Source organism: Salvelinus alpinus, chromosome 12 (genome assembly GCF_045679555.1).
Source record: "Salvelinus alpinus chromosome 12, SLU_Salpinus.1, whole genome shotgun sequence".
Taxonomy (NCBI): Eukaryota; Metazoa; Chordata; class Actinopteri; order Salmoniformes; family Salmonidae; genus Salvelinus; species Salvelinus alpinus.
Window position 1 is genome coordinate 19,188,887 of NC_092097.1, and position 19,221 is coordinate 19,208,107.

Consider the following 19,221-nt stretch of genomic DNA (forward strand, 5'->3'; position numbering starts at 1 on the left):
GATGCTTTGTTGTGAAATACGGAGCCGTTTCTAGATTTAATTTTGGATTGGAGATGCTTAATGTGAGTCTGGAAGGAGAGTTTACAGTCTAACCAGACACCTAGGTATTTGTAGTTGTCAACATATTCTAAGTCAGAACCGTCCAGAGTAGTGATGCTGGACGGGCAGGCAGGTGCGGGCAGCGATCGGTTGAAGAGCATGCATTTAGTTTTACTTGCATTTAAGAGCAGTTGGAGGCCACGGAAGTAGAGTTGTATGGTATTGAAGCTCGTCTGGAGGTTAGTTAACACAGTGTCCATAGAAGGGCCAGAAGTATACAGAATGGTGTCGTCTGCGTAGAGGTGGATCAGACAATCACCAGCAGCAAGAGCGACATCATTGATATATACAGAGAAAAGAGTCGGCCTCAGAATTGAACCCTGTGGCACCCCCATAGAGACTGCCAGAGGTGCGGACATCAGGCCCTCTGATTTGACACACTGAACTCTGTCTGAGAAGTAGTTGTTGAACCAGGCGAGGCTGTCATTTGACAAACCAAGGCTGTTGAGTCTGCCGATAAAAATGTGGTGATTGACAGAGTCGAAGCCTTGGCCAGGTCGATGAATACAGCTGCACAGTATTGTCTCTTATCGATGGCGGTTATGATATCATTTAGGACCTTGAGCGTGCCTGAGGTGCACCCATGACCAGCTCTGAAACCAGATTGCATAGCGGAGAAGGTACGGTGGGATTCGAAATGGTCGGTGATCTGTTTGTTAACTTGGCTTTCGAAGACCTTAGAAAGGCAGGGTAGGATAGATATAGGTCTGTAGCAGTTTGGGTCTAGAGTGTCTCCCCCTTTGAAGAGGGGGATGACCGTGGCAGCTTTGCAATCTTTGGGGTTCTCAGACGATACGAAAGAGAAGAGGCTAGTGATAGGGGTTGCAACAATTTCGGCGGATAATGTTAGAAAGAGATGGTCCAGATTGTCTAGCCCGGCTGATTTGTATGGGTCCAGATTTTGAAGCTCTTTCAGAACATCAGCTATCTGGATTTGGGTGAAGGAGAAATGTGGGATGCTTGGATAAGTTGCTGTGGGGGGTGCAGGGCTGTTGACCTGGGTAGGGGTAGCCAGGTGGAAAGCATGTCCAGCCATAGAGCAATGCTTATTGAAATTGTCAATTATCGTGGATTTATCGGTGGTGACAGTGTTTCCTAGCCTCAGTGAAGTGGGCAGCTGGGAGGAGGTGCTCTTATTCTCCATGGACTTTACAGTGTCCCAGAACTTTTTGGAGTTTGTGCTTCAGGATACAAATTTCTGTTTGAAAAAGCTAGCCTTTGCTTTCCTAACTGCCTGTGTATATTGGTTCCTAACTTCCCTGAAAAGTTGCATATCGCGGGGGCTATTCGATGCTAATGCAGTACGCCACAGGATGTGTTTGTACTGGTCAAGGGCAGTTAAGTCTGGAGTGAACCAAGGGCTTATCTCCTCCTGGTTCTACATTTTTGAATGGGGCAAGCCTATTTAAGATGGTGAGGAAAGCACTTTTAAAGAATAACCAGTCATAACAAGAGAGATTTACATGGTTATCAAACGTTACGCCAGGGTAAGCCTACATGAAACACATACCTTATTAAGTGTCTCTAAAATCCCCAATGGGAAAAATTATTGGAACCCTTTCCCTGTTTGACCTCTAGGTTTTATGGGTATTACGACTTATACTGTGGTACTCTATTGCCTTCAGTTGCGCTTTAAAGGGCAACGGCTACGCTGAAGCGTTCCTCAACCCACAACTAAACCCCTCCCAGTTTTTGAAAAGGTCATTCAAAACAGCATTGTTTCCGTTTAATTGAACATTGCACACCGTTTTTTTGTACTGAACGGGTTAGTTAGTTACTGCCGAATTGGGAATCATCAGGTGCCGGTTTTTTAAAACTTTTTTTGAGGGGGGGGGAGGGGATCAGAATGATTCTCTAATTCTACAATTTTTGTTATCCAGGATCAGATAGATCTGGCTGTTTTTGAGACGGTTTTTTCAAAAATAATCAGATAGGATCATTCTGATCCAGATAACAATATCAAGATCACTGAATCCAGATTTTCAGTGGTTTGGATAAGTATCTATATTGCCATCCACTGTACTTGGTGAGTTATGTTAGCATTTTGTTTAGCCAAAATGACAGCCAAAATGTTCACATTTGTATCTGGATCAGAATGATCCGGATTCTGTAATCCTCTTTGTTGCTAACCAGGATCAAATCAATCTGGCTGTTTTTGAGATGGTTTTTCAGAAAATAATCAGATAGGATCATTCTGATCCAGATACCACAATATCAAGATCACAGAATCTGGATTTTTTGCTTTGAACAGGCCTACACCTTGCCATCTACTAGACAGATTGTGGTACTACTTCTACACACTCATAGGCAAACACATAAAGTAAACTACTTGAATAAAGGTAACTTGATAAAAAATAATATAGCTTGCATATCACTTAGAATTGTAATGAACACGATGGGAGACATAGAGCTGGTTTCAAGCGCAGGGCGCAGCAGGTGTTTATTATTAAAAGACCACAGGAGGAGGCAGGTAGCTGGGTCCAGGGGCAGGCAGAAGGTCATACACAGGGGATTCAAAATGACAACAGTACAGGCAGGGAAAAGGCTAGTAAAGTCATTCGGGAGATCAGGCAATAGGTTGATAACAGGAAATCCGATAGGCTAAAGTACAGGCATGGAGCAGGGAATAGGCATTAGTGAGGCAGGCAAAAACTATCATACACGGGAGGATTAAATTACCAGAAAAACAGCACTCCGAATAGACGTGTGTCACAAAACAAACAATACCTCACAATGATGGGGTGCAAAGAACTAAACTAAATAGTGTGTGATAATGACATACATGTGTCTGAACAGGTGATCAGAGTTCAGGTGATTGGGATCTGGCGAGTGAGCTGCGTTCAGGGGATCTATGTGTTTGAGAGTGTGAGCTGGAAAGTGGGCTGGAAAGTGAGCTGCGTTCAGGGGATCTACGTGTTTGAGAGTGTGAGTTGGAAGCAGACGTTACAAGCATTAAGTAGATGCATTTGTTTGACACTAATCAATAGAACAACTTACCACATACCTACTGCAGTCAATTTAACATATTTAACCTTTGATTTTCAGATCTTACAAAGTTTTTTTTAACTTTCTCACCTTAGTTACATTTAAATGTTGTGGTTGTAATGCCTTTCACCTTTCTAAATCCACCCTGAATCCACCCTTCCACTGGCATCAAGAAAAAGCTCAATACAATCCTGATTAAAGGTCAGATTGGATTACTAAATCCTTATCCCTATTCGGAGGTTCAGAATCTGTTTTCAGTTTTGAAAAACCCAGTGCTATCATTTAATCCTATCCGATTGCCGAAATCCAATAAGACAACTTTTGAAAAACTGGGCCCAGGGCATATACTGTATACAGGAAATATGTAGAAGAATAAAAGCAAATGGACAGATATCATTGAGAAGAGACCTTTGTTTCCCTATTCGCCGGTATCTATTTAACCAGTTGCTTGCACCTCTTACGAACAACAGGTGTGTCTTCTCCTAATGAATTTGTACAGCATTGATGAAGGCATTTGTTTATCACTTTTTATCACTTTGCACTAACATCTTTTCTTATTCTTTCGAGCATGGATGAAATGATGTTGGCCTCCTTGGTTTTTCCTTTTCATGGTTTGAGTGAAAGTACCTACATATTTCTGCAAGCTCTTAGACTGCCATCTACAGGTGGTATGTAAAAACAGAATTACCAGGCTTTGGACAGCTACTTTGCTTAAAACACATATTTACAGACATTTAATTGTATGTAAATGTATGCTGTTAAATACTACACAATTAAAACCATCTGGAGAATATTCAATTTGTTCTGTTTAAATCCATGCAATATTACGCTTCTCTGTAATTTATTATATTAAATTATCTTTTCTCTCTCAATTGGTGTCAATATTGCAGAGTCGGCACTCTGCCAGTGCAATCTGCTCTGACAAGACAAACAGAGGAAAAACCCCAGGGAAATAGATTGCAGTCTTTTCTCCATGACTCATACATAGGCTAGTACCACTAGAGTGTTGTTGTTGTTGACTTGGAACGTGTGCATGTGTGACAGGCCGTTCTGTGGTGAGTCAACTGGTGAGCCCTTACACACTACTCCACACACTACTCTATAGTGGCAGAGCCCAATGTATTATTACACATGACTCACAGGGCTCATGATTCAGAAGCATTGTAACACTGTGTCACAAAGTGTTCCCTGCCAAGGCAGTGGCTACTGGGCTGGAGGGATGTGGGTCATGTTGATGGAAAGCAGCAATCCAACAGATGCTGGACATCAAGCCTGATAGGTTGTTGTTAATGGGTCATAATGGGGCTGCTTTCAGGGCGTTGGTGGGATCTGTCATGGATACTGTGTTTCATTTAGAGCAGGTCATTTTATACCATGCAAAATGATTGAAATACGTACAGTTTAAGTGCGGAGAGAGGTCGATGGAGAGGGTGAAAGCGTGAGATGGACAGACTAGTCTTCATTCTGCCGTATCAGTGCTCCCCCACCGCAGGCAGAGAGAACTGTAGTGTATATATATTATTGTATAGTAGTTAAACCTTACAAATGAATACTCACTCTGTGGAGCTGTCACATCTGGGAAATGCTTCATGGATGGTAGCCGCTGTGTGTTGTGAGAGCAAAATTGCAAGATTATATACAGCCCGTCAGGATGCTCTCAATTGTGCATCTGTAGAAGTTTGTGAGGGTCTTATGTGCACACTGCCCCCAGAATGAGGTGGAAACTGAGCTGCACTTCCTAACCTCCTGCCAAATGTATGACCATTTGGAGACACATATTTCCCTTAGATTACACAGACCCCAAAATAATTTGAAAACAAATCCAATTTTGATAAACTTCCATATCTATTGGGTGAAATACCACAGTGTGCAATCATAGCAGCAAGATGTGTGACCTGTTGCCACAAGAAAATGGCAGCCAATTAAGAACAAACACCATTGTAAATACAGCTTATATTTACGTTTATTTATTTTTCCTTTTGTATTTTTCCTTTTGTATTTGCATCAAATTGTTGTTTTATGCAACAGAATAAGGGTTGTTAGAACACTCATCTGTGTGTGTTCTACTGAGGATGGGCCTCTGGGAGATTTAACACTGACAGAAGATTTACGATGTCTTTGGGTGATAAACCTAAAGAGACCGCATTCCATAGCATGAGTTAATGTTTCCGTTCTATAAGGTACCAGGGAGAGATGACTCTGGGACCAGACCCTGGTCTCTACACAATGAGAACAGTTTTTACAGCAGATACTGTTTGCTGTGAATTATAAGTACCTTTCATACAAATCTTAACCTTGTGACCCATTCCATACATCTGTTGTTTGTCATGAAGACTGAAGGGGTTGTATCTTTGCTATAAAAGGCCATGGTATATTTTGTCGTTGAGCTCTCAACGAATCAACTAGGGGGGGGTTCATTGACAAGCTCCATTACTGCAGTAATTAAATAATAAAGTTGGATTGTTTTGAAGAAATGTAAAAGTCTCTCCTTTTGATTGCAATAATTCCACGACAGTGTACAATACTTAAGTGCAAAACTTATAATATTTTTCACAGATAAGAGACCACATAGAAATGTGATGCAGCACATCAGTGAGAAGTGACACACACAGGGGAAACACCTAACAGCTCAGAGATAGTCCACAGTAGGTTGTGGTGCATCCCAAAAGCATACTGAATGATATTGGAATGATGAAATTGCGGTTGTGGTGTCAAGATGTCATGGTTTCCCCTGTGCTATCTCTCCATCACAGAGTGAGTGTATTCTGAATACACTGGGTTTGTCATACATGCACACATACACACACGCACCAATATTACACTCACAAAAGTTCCAAAATGTCACGCTCTGACCTTAGATATCTCTGTTTTCTTTATATTTTGGTTAGGTCAGGGTGTGACGAGGGTGGGTATGCTAGTTTTTGTATTGTCTAGGGTTTTTGTATGTCTAGGGGTTTTGTAGGTCTAGGTATTTGTATGTCTATGGTGGCCTGATATGGTTCCCAATCAGAGGCAGCTGTTTATCGTTGTCTCTGATTGGGGATCATATTTAGGTAGCCATTTTCCCTTTTGTGTTCGTGGGTTCTTGTTCTATGTTTAGTTGCCTGTCTGCACTATTCATATTAGCTTCACGGTTCGTTTTGTTGTTTTGTTAGTTTGTTCAGTGTTCATTCTTTAATAAATATAGAATGTACGCATACAACGCTGCGTCTTGGTCCGATTCATACGACGAACGTGACACAAAATAATAAAGACATATCAAATGTCATATTGTGTATATATACAGTGTTGTAATGATGTGCAAATAGTTAAAGTACAAAAGGAAAAATAAATAAACGTAAATATAAGCTGTATTTACAATGGTGTTTGTTCTTAATTGGCTGCCATTTTCTTGTGGCAACAGGTCACACATCTTGCTGCTATGATTGCACACTGTGGTATTTCACCCAATAGATATGGAAGTTTATCAAAATTGGATTTGTTTTCAAATTATTTTGGGGTCTGTGTAATCTAAGGGAAATATGTGTCTCCAAATGGTCATACATTTGGCAGGAGGTTAGGAAGTGCAGCTCAGTTTCCACCTCATTCTGGGGGCAGTGTGCACATAAGACCCTCACAAACTTCTACAGATGCACAATTGAGAGCATCCTGACGGGCTGTATCACCGCCTGGTACAGCAGTGATTCCTGCACCGTCCGCAACTACAGGAATCTCCAGAGGGTGGTGCAGTCAGCCCAACGCATCAATGGGGGCATACTGCCTGCCCTCCAGGATATCTACAGCACCCAGTGTCACAAGACGACCAAGAAGATCAGCAAGGACCTCCGCCACCCAAGCCACGACCTGTTCACCCCACTAGAAGGCGGAGCCAGTACAGGTGCATCAAAGCTGGGACCGAGAGACTGAAAAACAGTTTTTATCTCCAGGCCATCAGACTGTTAAATAGTCACCTACAGCCTTGCTCCGCCCAGTACCCTGCCCTGAACTTTAGTCACTGTTTCTAGCCGGCTACCACCTGGTTAGTCGACCCTGCACCTTAGAGATGTACTGTAGATAGTAATTGAACACTGGTCACTTTAATAATGTTTACATACTGTTTTACCCACTTTATATGTATATACTGTATTCTAGTCAAGGCTCATCCTATATAACTACTGCTGTACACCTTTTCTATTCATATTTAGTCTATAAACACTATCATAAGCATTTTCCTACACCCACAATAACAAATGCAAAATATGTGTACGCAACCAATAATATTTGTGACCGACCGCCTTGATTCGGTCTTATGTAGCAAAATTTGAAATAGTGTTTTTTACATTGGATAAAAGCAGAGAAACAGAGCTACAAAATGCCATATCATACACTGCATTTGAGGAACAATGGGAAAGTAATTCTGCTTTGAAAGTTGATAAACTTGTTACCTCACTTTTGAGAAAATGGCCTTTGAATGTTCGCTAGATAACTAGCTAAACAATGGACCATAATCCCAACTCATGATGTTACAACCCTGCATGAATCTGCAGGTAGCTAACCAACCGAGTCCAATGTTAGCTAGCTAACATTAAGCTATATCTAGCCAAGCAAATGGCTCTGAGATACGAATAATAAGATCATACACATAACGTTAGCTAGTGAGCCAGCCAGCTAACGTTCGCTAGCTAACAGTACACTTTAACTTGAAATGAAACCACTTTCTGTAGCTAGACTATCATGGATGGACGCTTCTCCTGTCATGGATGCCATGGTTGCCCTTAGTTTGAAGATGTAATCCAGAGATGTGTTTTCTCCATCTCCTTAGATATATACATGTATTCCACTGATTTCAAAACTCGGTCCTCCAGAAAGTGGAGAGGAACACTTGTAGTTTTACTACGCAATACATAATTTTTTAAAAGCCGCGTTAGACAGGATTACCTACACATACTGACCAGCTCAAATAGACAGAAGCGTACTATATGGCAGACCAATCCAAACTCATCTTTCGGCATGTCCAGCCCACTCATTATCTCAGCCAATCATCGCTAACAGGAAGGTTCCTCACTTTTTCTGTATCTAAATCAACTAGGTTCGTATTTTAGCAATTTTATTAGTATTTACAGATGGCATACAAGTTTGTTATTAAGGCACATGAAAGTTCACATGTTCGAGAAGGCATTTCATGCCAAAAAACGCATTTTGATTTTTTTTTAAAGTTTACGTTCAAACAGCTCTCCTGTGAAGTAGTGACCTTCGACATGCGCCTAGTTTCCTGAAATGGGTCACATTTGATGTGAAACAATGTCATGTCACTCTTTAACCCGTCTCACCCTATGGTCTTCTGTGTGTTTCAGCTGGGGGACCCAGGGGGACTTCACCACCACACACCCCCTGCCTGCTGTCAAGGTGAAGTTGTTCACTGAGAGCACAGGAGTCCTGGCCCTGGAGGACAAAGAGCTTGGCAGGGTAAGAGCCTACAGAACTGGAGCCAGACATAGGCACAGTTAGCAACGAACTTGCTTTTCAGATTTCAAAATGGTTGCCATTGATGTGAATAGGGAGTATACATTGTTACGATCTATTACATACATTATACAAATACATATACATTGATACAACCTTACGTGGCTGTGTGTTTTATGTATGACTTGACTATAATAGATATGTGTCTTTGTGCTTCCAGGTGGTACTCCATCCGACCCCTAACAGTCCCAAACAGTCAGAACTACACAAGATGTCCGTGTCCAAAGGCTGCCCTGACAGTGACCTGAAGATCAAACTGGCCATCCGCATGGACAAGCCACAAAACATGAAGCACTGTGGGTAAGCTACATTGCCTGAAACTCTAGATCAAATCATATCTTTCTCAGATGCAGTGATATGCTGCCATCTAGTGGGCCGACCATTAGTGCATAACACACACTTCCAGACGGCCGATCGACTGTTACCAAAGCAGGCAACCTTTATCTTTATCTTTAACCTTAAACATTAAATCTATTATCTTCAACATACATTGAACATTACTATGTAATTGGCACTGTGACATCTGACATTTAAAAATTTTCTCAAATATTGTTGTACTGCATTTATCAAGCTTACATAATGTTTGCTAAATAACAAAAGGTAGTCTTCTTCTTCAGTATTTCACCGCTTTGTTGGTGCCATTGCCTGGGATCAGTCATTAACAAAGTGCTCATAGCCTCACACTAATATGTAAGACATGACCATGTTAAAGAGCACATTGAATAAGAGTAAGAATTATGACTGTCATGAATGGATATCAAGTAAAAGGTATTGACATTCTCCTCACCCCAGATCAAATAGGAAATAATGATTGTGATTAAGCCAGTGGGGTGACCAGGTAGCCTAGTGGTTAGAGTGTGGGGCCCGTAACTGAAAGGTTGCAAGATCAAATCCCTGAGCAGATAGGGTAAAAATCTGTCGTTCTGCTCCTGAACAAGGCAGTTAACCCACTGTTCCTAGGCCGTCATTGTAAATAAGAATTTGTTCTTAACTGACTTGCCTAGTTAAATATATATTTTTTAATAATGGCTATTGATGTAAGTGATGTGACAGCACCAACTCAGAGACATAAGGAAACGTTAACGTCAAACTTCCTCCCTCCTCCGATCTCCTCCACTGTGTGTGTGTGTCCTGCTCTATGGGGGAAGCCCAGTGTCTGGGCTTTAAGGAGCGCCGCCTGTCCCCCTCGTTCACTCTCCTCCATATGCTTCCTGTACAGGGCCTGTGAGGTCTGATGTGATGCTGGGGTGGCCCTGCAGTAGCCTGTGTTTGGGTTTTATGCTTCCTGTACCTGCCTCTGCCTGTACCAGCCTCAGCCCCCTTTCCCACTGCTCCTTTGGCACTAGTTTATTCAGAGAGAGAAGCCCTGATGTCCCTAAACTAACCAGGGGGATACACCGACAGAGGCAGGCAAGCCAGGGTACCCCTAGCCCGGCCAGGGGGAGGAGCGGACAGAGGCAGTCAGAGCTGGGGTCCTCACCCTCAGATGTTCATTTCTTCTTCATGCTCTGATTGGTCATTCTAGCTCTAAACCCTTTTCACAGTAAAAGGTAGCAGTAACAACTTTCTACCATAAGAGGTCAGCAGAGACCTTGTACTGTAACACATGCTTCTCTGCTATTGTTCGCCAATTGCCATTCACTCAAGGTGTTGTATATATTGCTCATTATAACGTAAAAGGAAAAATGTATATGCTTTTTCAGCATGCCACCTCTCTATGAAATAATGATGCAACGCAAGGTTTAATATTGTAAAGCAGCCTCTGTAGAAAGGCCATCCACCATAGACTACACAACTTGTTACTAAACCATTGCTTTGTTTACTTAGGTACCTATGGGCTATTGGTAAAAATGTGTGGAAGAGATGGAAGAAGAGATTCTATGTCTTGGTGCAGGTAAGAACAAAAGACCACTAAAGAAACCATGGTCAGCACTAATCCAATAAGTAAGATGTTATGTTTTTGATCTGTCATGCTTTGGTACGTGCCTTCCTCTAGTTGACTGGGGTGCTGAAGGTTTAAGCCAATTCTTGTCAGGAGCTTGTGTAGCTGTAGCAGCCATTTTCTGTCTGGCCTCATTTGGAGAAGCACACTTTCTCCTCTGTGTTTGGGAGGATATGTCTCAGAGCGAGGAGTTGACAGGCGATTGACAAACCAGAGTGTACGCTGGCTGGCCTAGCACTCGCAGCTACAAGAGCCCACGGAATGCTCGTCTCGCTCGCTCCCAGCTGTACATACAGTGTGTGTGTGTGTGTGTGTGTGTGTGTGTGTGTGTGTGTGTGTGTGTGTGTGTGTGTGTGTGTGTGTGTGTGTGTGTGTGTGTGTGTGTGTGTGTGTGTGTGTGTGTGTGTCATGTGCAAGTCTGTTTCTCAGAGAGACCGATAGCTTTTATGTTTGTGTATAATTTCATTTGTAAATCTTTTACTTTTTCTTGTCTCTTCTGTTTTGGTTATGTTAAGTCGCGTGTAAGTATTCAAGACATTCAATACTCTATTGGTGTTATGATGGACTCAAATGTATTGTTCTTCAGAATTGGCAAAATGATTATATTTTCAAAGTGAAGGGCAAATACGTTTAGTTCGCTTTACCATCAATATAGTATGTCCCCTTTGTTTCTTGGTGTTGCCTGAAAATACAAAATTCAGCAGTGAAGTAGTACAAAACTGTACGTGTTGATTCATAGCCTATGAAAAGACAACAGTGTGCAACTTCAGCTGGTTGAGGAGATATGTCCAATAGGAGTTTGTTGTGAGTTAGCTGTGTTAACTACTGTGGATGTGATTCACCAACAGCACTCTGTGATGTTCAACCCTCCTTCTCTGAAATAACAAAACGCAAACTCACATGCGCTGTATGCCGAATGTGGCACACACACACACACACACACACACACACACACACACACACACACACACACACACACACACACACACACACACACACACACACACACACACACACACACACACACACACACAGACACACACACACACACACACACACACACACACACACACACTTTCTGAATTTAATTTGACTGACATTTGTCATGATACTCATAAATAGCACAGTTTACACTGGGGGGTATTTATTTCAGTGTCAGAAGATTCGTTTCCTGTTGAATTATTCATGAGTTGTTAATTACATGGAGTGAGTAGATCATTTACAGTGCTAGGTGATGGACGCTGGCACCACCCATGGCAGCGACACACCAACAACACGTCAGGTACACGTAAACAGAATTCTACAGGTGTAAAGCTGTCATTACACACCCTGTAAACACGTTACGTGTGCCAGAGAAAAAAAGAACGAGTCAGGGGTTGAACATCCCATGAGATGGCTATCGTGACGGCTCATGCCATGTAACCCTCTCACTATTCCTGTGTGATAAAGTAAGTCCCCTTTCTCTGTTCATACCCAGTGAAAGTGGAAAGCGTCAGTATCAAAGGCATCAGCCTCAGCTGAACCGAGCGAGTCCCATCACGAGAGGCGAAAATGCCACTCTAAACCTGTGAAACTATGTTTTGTCTTAATTGAGTCGAGGGATCACAATTAAGCGGCTTGCTCCCCAAACCAAGCTCTCGCCAGACCCCTCCTACCCCCACCCCGCTCAGATAGAGTTCATCCTGCCTGTAGTGGTATCTGGCTAGTTGAATGCCCTGACAGGTCACTGCTCAACAGAACAGATTGGAGCCACAAACCACATGTTTATGATGCAAAGTGAAGTGTAATTATTCAGCAGTCTGGAGGCTGTCCTCGAAGACAGACAGAAGCAGCCACCCTACCACACTATCCTTCTTTTTCTCTCCCCCTTCTCTCACTCACTCCTTTCTATTTTCTTCTCTGTTCACTCACTCTCTTTGTTCTCTCTCTCTCTGATGATATGCTGGCTTTGGAGTGAAATGTTAAGCATTTCCGTATGACAACTGGGGGGGCTATCATGGTCAAGAGTTTCCTCAGTGACATACTGGCAAACAACCACATTGATCGCTGGCCTGTTCTCCAGCCCCACCCCACCCCCATCACACAATCCAATTTATAAACTCAACCAGTGGTGTAAAAATTACCCAATTGTCATACTTGAGTAAAAATAAAGATACCTTAATTAATAGAAAATAAATCAGTAAAAGTGAACGTCACTCAGTAAAATCCTACTTGAGTAAAAGTCTAAAAGTATTTGGTTATAAATATACATCATTATCAAAAGTAAATGTAATTGCTAAAATATACTTAAGTAGCAAAATCAAAAGTGAAAGTATAAATAATTTCAAATTCCTTATTAAGCCAACCATGTTTAGTTATTTTACGGATAACCAGGGACACGCTCCAACACTCAGACATAATTTACAAACAAAGCATGTGTTTAGTGAGTCCGCCAGATCAGAGGCAGTAGGGATAACCAGGGATGTTATTTTGATAAGGGTGTGAATTAGACCATATTCCTGTCCTGCTAAGCATTCAAAATGTGCTTTTGGGTGTCAGGGAAAATGTATGGAGTAAAAAGTACATCATTTTCTTTAGGAATGTACTGAAGTAAAAGTAAAAGTTGTCAAAAATATAAATAGTAAAGTAATGTACAGATACCCAAAAAAACTACTCAAGTAGTACTTGAATGTATTTTTACTTAAGTACTTTACACCACTGCTCTCAACAATAACAAGGTTATTTAAAAGAGCAAAGCATGTAGGGTAATCAGGGAGCGAAGTCATTTAGAATCCTTTAACCATCAGTTTGACAGCAGGTCAGCCAGCCTTAAGGCCCATAGAGTCTTGCTCTGTCTCTGTCTGTGTGTTTGTCTCGCCTGGCCCTGACAGGTCCAAACTTTAGCAGGCAGAGGAATGTGAGGCTGAAGTGGGTTTAGAGAGAGGCAGGCGAGGGAGTGGGAAGGAGATGGGGAGTTCTGATGTGCCCCAGGGACGTCCCGAAGGCAAGGGGGCACCGTGGAGCTGGGTAGTGGCACCGGCGGCCCAGCAAGTTCCACCCGGGGCCTCATCAGAGCCCTGACAGTGAATCTCTGTTGTCACACAGAGGCAGGCTGCAGCCAGTGAGAGCTGCCACTTGCAGCAGAGGTGACAATAGCGTGGTACTGGCTGAGATCCTTGGGTTGCCTTGACATGACTGGCACCTAGCAGTCGGGCTCCTATCTCTTGTGACAGGGTGTCACTACCACACTCGTCTGTCCTCACTGAGTGACAGAGTCAGGGCCACAACCCCGCCCTGGCAACGGCGCCGGCAACAGCACCCTGCCTGCCCACCCTCGCTCTCTGATTCTCTCCCACCTCTCTCTCTCTCTCTCTCTCTCTCTCTCTATCTCTCTCAATCTCTCTCTCTGTGTGTCTGTCCTTGTCAGTAGCAGAATAAGCCTGCTTATCACTGTATCAGTCCTGGATAGATACACACTCACACTCAAGCACACACATACTCTCTCTCATCAACATAAGTTACTTTTACCAGCTCCCCCTCTCCCCTGGATCGGCCACTTCATTCATCTAATTATAATGTGATTATCCCAGTATACTCACACACACTCACACACACATTACTGACTAGAGGTTCAAGAGTGGGCAACACAGCTGTCATTTCCATTCTCTCACTATTGCACACACACACACACACACACACACACACACACACACACACACACACACACACACACACACACACACACACACACACACACACACACACACACACACACACACAGACAGATTGTTTTCCCATATGCCTATCTTGACCAGCATCTGGTCACCATCTATGCCTGGTGATTGGCTCATTAACCCTTGTGTGACCATCTCTCCCGGTTGGTTATCACAAACAAGGTGTCCAAGGCCTGGGTTAGGGAACATGACGTTATATTTGAGATCAAGGTTACAGTGGTAAGTAGAACTGATAAGATGTAATGCTTTCTTTCAGTCTGTTATTTACCTGGTATACAGAATGGTAGTTACATAGTAATTACTAGGCAGTTTACCAATGTTATGTCATTTTCGTCTGTATGTCCTAGTACCCGTATTACTATGCGTTACCTTGAGAAATACCAGGTAAATAGCAGCTGGAATAGCACCATGAGATAACGTGTACAGTAAATAATTAGTAGCCCTCTGTTCCTTCCCCTGTGATGCAGGTGAGCCAGTACACCTTTGCCATGTGCAGCTACAGAGAGAAGAAAGCAGAGCCTGTGGAGCTGCTCCAACTGGACGGCTACACTGTAGACTACACCGACCCTCAGCCAGGTACAGTAATACACCACACACACACCGACCCTCAGCCAGGTACAGTAATACACCACACACACACCGACCCTCAGCCAGGTACAGTAATACACCACACACACACCGACCCTCAGCCAGATACAGTAACATACCACACACACACCGACCCTCAGCCAGGTACAGTAATACACCACACACATACCGACCCTCAGCAAGGTACAGTAACACACCACACACACACCGACCCTCAGCCAGATACAGTAACATACCACACACACACCGACCCTCAGCCAGGTACAGTAACACACCACACACACACCGACCCTCAGCCAGGTACAGTAATATACCACACACACACCGACCCTCAGCCAGATACAGTAACATACCACACACACACCGACCCTCAGCCAGGTACAGTAATACACCACACAGTCACACACACCGACCCTCAGCCAGGTACAGTAACACACCACACACACACCGACCCTCAGCCAGGTACAGTAACACACCATACACAGACACTCACCGACCCTCAGCCAGGTACAGTAACACACCACACACACACCGAAACTCAGCCAGGTACAGTAACACACCACACACACACACCGACACTCAGCCAGGTACAGTAACACACCACACACACACATCAACCCTCAGCCAGGTACAGTAATACACCACACACACACTGACCCTCAGCCAGGTACAGTATCACACCACACACACACACACACACACACACACCGACCCTCAGCCAGGAACAGTAACACACCACACACACACACCGACCCTCAGCCAGGTACAGTAACACACCACAAACACACACCGACCCTCAGCCAGGTACAGTAACACACCACACACACACCGACCCTCAGCCAGGTACAGTATCACACCACACACACACACACACACCGACCCTCAGCCAGGTACTGTAATACACCACACACACACCGACCCTCAGCCAGGTACAGTAACACACCACACACACACACCGACCCTCAGCCATGTACAGTAACACACAACACACAGACACCGACCCTCAGCCAAGTACAGTAATACACCACACACAAACACCAACCCTCAGCAAGGTACAGTAATAAACCACGCACACACACTGACACTCAGCCAGGTACAGTAACACACCACACACACACACACCGACCCTCAGCCAGGTACAGTAACACACCACACACACACACACACCGACCCTCAGCCAGGTACACTGATACACCACACACACACACAGCGACCCTCATCCACGTACAGTGATACACCACACACACACACCAACCCTCAGCCAGGTACAGTAACACACCACACACACACACACACACACCGACCCTCAGCCAGGTACAGTAACACACCACACACACACACCAACCCTCAGCCAGGTACAGTATCACACAACACACACACACACACACACACGCCCCTCAGCCAGGTACAGTAATACACCACACACACACCGACCCTCAGCCAGATACAGTAACACACCACACACACACCGACCCTCAGCCAGGTACAGTATCACACCACACACACACACACACACACACCGACCCTCAGCCAGGTACTGTAATACACCACACACACACACCGACCCTCAGCCAGGTACAGTAACACACCACACACACACACCGACCCTCAGCCATGTACAGTAACACACAACACACAGACACCGACCCTCAGCCAGGTACAGTAATACACCACACACACACTGACCCTCAGCCAGGTACAGTAATACACCACACACAAACACCAACCCTCAGCAAGGTACAGTAATAAACCACGCACACACACTGCCACTCAGCCAGGTACAGTAACACACCACACACACACACCGACCCTCAGCCAGGTACAGTAACACACCACACACACACACACACCGACCCTCAGCCAGGTACAGTAATACACCACACACACACCGACCCTCAGCCAGATACAGTAACATACCACACACACACCGACCCTCAGCCAGGTACAGTAACACACCACACACACACTCACCCTCAGCCAGGTACAGTAATACACCACACACACACCGACCCTCAGCCAGATACAGTAACATACCACACACACACCGACCCTCAGCCAGGTACAGTAATACACCACACAGTCACACACACCGACCCTCAGCCAGGTACAGTAACACACCACACACACACCGACCCTCAGCCAGGTACAGTAACACACCATACACAGACACTCACCGACCCCTAGCCAGGTACAGTAACACACCACACACACACTGACCCTCAGCCAGGTACAGTAACACACCACACACACACCGACCCTCAGCCAGGTACAGTATCACACCACACACACACACACCGACCCTCAGCCAGGTACAGTAATACACCACACACACACCGACCCTCAGCCAGGTACAGTAACACACCACACACACACACCGACCCTCAGCCATGTACAGTAACACACAACACACACACACCGACCCTCAGCCAGGTACAGTAATACACCACACACACACTGACCCTCAGCCAGGTACAGTAATACGCCACACACAAACACCAACCCTCAGCAAGGTACAGTAATAAACCACACACACACACACTGACACTCAGCCAGGTACAGTAACACACCACACACACACACCGACCCTCAGCCAGGTACAGTAACACACCACACACACACACACCGACCCTCAGCCAGCTACACTGATACACCACACACACACAGCAACCCTCAACCAGGTACAGTAACACACCACACACACACACCAACCCTCAGCCAGGTACAGTAACACACCACACACACACACACACACACCGACCCCCAGCCAGGTACAGTAACACAGCACACACACACACCGACCCTCAGCCAGGTACAGTAACACACCACACACACACCAACCTTCAGCAAGGTACAGTATCACACAACACACACACACACACACCGACCCTCAGCCAGGTACAGTAATACACCACACACACACCGACCCTCAGCCAGGTACAGTAACACACCACACACACACCAACCTTCAGCAAGGTACAGTATCACACAACACACACACACACACACCGACCCTCAGCCAGGTACAGTAATACACCACACACACACAGACCCTCATCCTGGTACAGTAATACACCACACACACACCGACCCTCAGCCAGGTACAGTTACACACCACACACACACACACACACACACACACACACACACACACACACACACACACACACACACACACACACACACACACACACCGACCCTCAACCAGATACAGTAATACACCACACACACACACACACCAACCCTCAGCCAGGTACAGTAACACACCACACACACCGACCCTCAGCCAGGTACACTAGTACACCACACACACACCGACCCTCATCCTAGTACAGTAACACACACCACACACACACACCGACCCTCAGCCAGGTACAGTAATACACCACGTACACACACCGTCCTTGTGTACGTACACACGTACACACACCACGTACACACACCGACCTTCAGCCAGGTACGGTCACACACACACATTGACCCTCAGTCAGGTACAGTAATACACCACACAAACACACCGACCCTCAGCCAGGTACAGTAATACACCACACACACACACACCGACCCTCAGCCAGGTACAGTATTACACCACACACACACCGACCATCAGCCAGGTACAGTAACGCACCACACACACACACCGGCCCTCAGCCAGGTACAGTAACACACCACACACACACCGACCCTCAGCCAGGTACAGTAATACACCACACACACATACACACACACCCTCAGCCAGGTACTGTAACACATCACACACACACACCGACCCGCAGCCAGGTACAGTAACACACCACACACCGACCCTCAGCCAGGTACAGTAACACACCACACACACACACTGACCCTCAGCCATGTACAGTAATACACCACACACACACACACACCGACGCTCAGCCAGGTACAGTATCACACCACACACACCCACACACACACCGACCCTCAGCCAGGTACAGTAACACACCAAACACACACACACACACACACACCCTCAGACAGGTACAGTAACACACCACACACGCACACCAACCCTCAGCCAGGTACAGTAATACACCACACACGTACACCAACCCTCCGCCAGGTACAGTAACACACCACACACACACACCAACCCTCAGCCAGGTACAGTAATACACCACACACGTACACCGCCAGGTGCAGTAAAATCAAATCAAATGTATTTATATAGCCCTTCTTACATCAGCTGATATCTCAAAGTGCTGTACAGAAACCCAGCCTAACACACCACACACGCACACCAACCCTCAGCCAGGTACAGTAATACACCACACACACGCACCGACCCTCAGCCAGGTACAGTAATACACCACACACACACACACCGACCCTCAGCCAGGTACAGTAATACACCACACACCAGTCATGGCTCTGCCA

General features: G+C 45.0%; 1 protein-coding gene across 7 annotated transcripts in view; it reads left to right on the top strand.

Moving 5' to 3' along the window:
* LOC139535652 (calcium-dependent secretion activator 1) overlaps window positions 1-19,221 on the top strand; it is a 192,408-nt gene that overhangs the window by 101,658 nt on the left and 71,529 nt on the right. For all 7 annotated transcript variants that reach the window (XM_071335273.1, XM_071335275.1, XM_071335276.1 and 4 more), the window contains exons 7-10: window positions 8,418-8,529; window positions 8,747-8,886; window positions 10,414-10,480; window positions 14,709-14,817. In XM_071335273.1, coding sequence (XP_071191374.1) covers window positions 8,418-8,529; window positions 8,747-8,886; window positions 10,414-10,480; window positions 14,709-14,817 — 428 coding nt within the window. The remainder of the gene's footprint in view (window positions 1-8,417; window positions 8,530-8,746; window positions 8,887-10,413; window positions 10,481-14,708; window positions 14,818-19,221) is intronic.